This window comes from Exophiala oligosperma, assembly GCF_000835515.1.
Source record: "Exophiala oligosperma strain CBS 72588 unplaced genomic scaffold supercont1.14, whole genome shotgun sequence".
Lineage (NCBI taxonomy): Eukaryota > Fungi > Ascomycota > Eurotiomycetes > Chaetothyriales > Herpotrichiellaceae > Exophiala > Exophiala oligosperma.
Genome location: NW_015622831.1, coordinates 456526 through 458459, shown reverse-complemented (window position 1 = coordinate 458459; position 1934 = coordinate 456526). Strand labels below are relative to the sequence as shown.

General features: G+C 47.2%; 1 protein-coding gene across 1 annotated transcript; it reads right to left on the bottom strand.

The window, feature by feature from the left end:
* Nucleotides 1-338: 338 nt before the first annotated feature.
* PV06_10636 (uncharacterized protein) lies at nucleotides 339-1934 on the bottom strand. Its single transcript, XM_016412204.1, has 2 exons — nucleotides 1808-1934; nucleotides 339-1756 (listed from the first exon to the last, which is right to left on the bottom strand). Exons 1-2 carry the CDS (start codon nucleotides 1866-1868, stop codon nucleotides 1005-1007), a joined length of 813 nt encoding a protein of 270 aa, XP_016257512.1. The 5' UTR covers nucleotides 1869-1934; the 3' UTR covers nucleotides 339-1004.

The following is a 1934-nucleotide window of genomic DNA, read 5'->3' as shown; positions in this document are numbered from 1 at the left end:
TCCGATAGAGGAGGTTTCGATTCTAGAGAGGTTTCGAGGCTGGAAGGAATCCGAGACAGGATGATTTATCACTGTCCACCGGGTGACTAGGAGCGAAGGGGCTTAAGGAGTAACTATTTTGCAGTTAATGTTATGATTTAAGGCCCATAGCCTGGAAATTGGGGAATAAGTAGAGATTGTTCCGCCGCGGTAAGGGGGCTTTACTCGCTAAGAGCTGCCTACAGGGCCTAGGACAGTTCAAGTGGCATCAGTGCTCTTTGGTGTCTGAACAATATGGACTCGGGGTCCAAGTGGCCATCACGGCCCTATATCCTAGGTAGAGCCGCTAGGCTCCTGGAGTAAATCTCAGAGAGATATTTCTGTTACTTATTTAGGTATCTCGGAGCCTGCGAGCTGTTCCCCATGAACAACTAGAGAATGTAGTAAGACGCTCCAGTAGAATGGATATATGATACCTATCTTCGTCCAATAGAATGTTCATTTCCTTTGTTCAGTATGGAACTTCAGACTCTATACCTACGAAGGAGACCTTGATGAAGTTGGCCCATTCCTCCGCTTAGTACCAATGATTCATCCTTCAGCTCCTTCCAGTCCACTTTCTTTGATACCATGCTACCACGATCGCTAATCTCGCACTCCCATTGATCGTCACCACGCGTATTCCATTTACAGAGGTAGCCAGATACCTTAGAGTCGGTAGGAGTTGGCACCAAGTCAATTCTCTCCCTAATACACGACACTGGGAAGAGCTCAAAGTATCGTCTCTTGTCGCCTCCGATTCGAGCTAAAATGGCGCAGTGAAGTAGCCTCGCTCGCAAGGCATCAAACATTAACTTTCTGTGCGTTCTGGAAAGCTTTGATTGTTGACTGTTTAAGTGATACACTGCGAGGACTGCCTCCTCGAGGGGAACCGCTGACCCAATAGTGATCTGGCTATCCAGGTTAAGAATTGTGTTGACCTCATCGAGCCATCTACAATGGCGAATCTCAATCATCGGTTGTTTTCAGTCGTTCTCGGAGAAGGTGAGGCTTAATGGTCCTTCCGCGGAAGTTCCAAAGGATGGTAAAGGAATATGAAGTCCCTGGAGTAACTCTTGGATGTTCTCCGATTTTGTTGCATCTTCTACAGGGTTCGTATCCATTTCGACACACCGGTCAATGCATCCTTCATCTTCCCATTGGTTTCGAGGCTGACTATGGGCGACTTCGTCTGGGGAATAGCCATCGGCGTTGAAAAGGAACTTCTCATTCGGGTCAAGATGCTTATCGGCACTGACAGATTGAGTGACAGCAGTACTTCTTGGACTCGATGTTTGCACACCCTCCAGGGTTGCAGCGATTTCAGGAGGCCAGAACTGAGCCTTGCGTCCAAGATCGTTGTCCTTGTTCTCGACTACCGTTCCTTTAGACAGTAAGCGCAAGGAGGATTGCAACTCAAATATTAGACCTCTAGCCGCTTCTGATTGCGCAGAACCTTGGTTCAATATCTCCTGAATTTGCTGCACGTCTGCGAGATTGTTCTGCAACTCCTGCATATAGTTGTTGAGGGGTGATAAATCGTGACAGGCATTAAGTAGGACAGTAGTTGTGTTGACATAGATGTTGCAGAGTTTGTGGTCATTAGAGTGCGCCTTTACGAGCCTTGGCCTTCGTGGTTGAGGCAAACGTGGTTTGCGTTGAAATAAGAAACATAACCTCGCCTCGACATAGACAAGTACCCACAGGATCTGGACAAAGAAATCTGATTTTTTGTAGTCTTTGCTCCTTAGCCAAATACCATTGACCTGCTTGTTAAGTGTATACACACCTTTCTTTATCCTGCTCACCTCAGCAGAGACGTCCCCAAGACCGTTCCAAGCAATTTTCATGTGGCCTTCTTGGAAAGAATTTCGCACTGAGCGGCATTGTGAGATGAGATTCTCTAGCTTCGGGTC

What these genes read in the sequence shown, in the direction of transcription:
- PV06_10636 (XM_016412204.1), bottom strand. Translation starts at nt 1,868, where the DNA reads ATGAAAATTGCTTGGAACGGTCTTGGGGACGTCTCTGCTGAGGTGAGC. An exon ending in GGTGAGCAGGATAAAGAAAG is followed by an intron (nt 1,757 to 1,807) that starts GTGTGTATACAC and finishes TAAGGAGCAAAG; the next exon opens with ACTACAAAAAATCAGATTTC.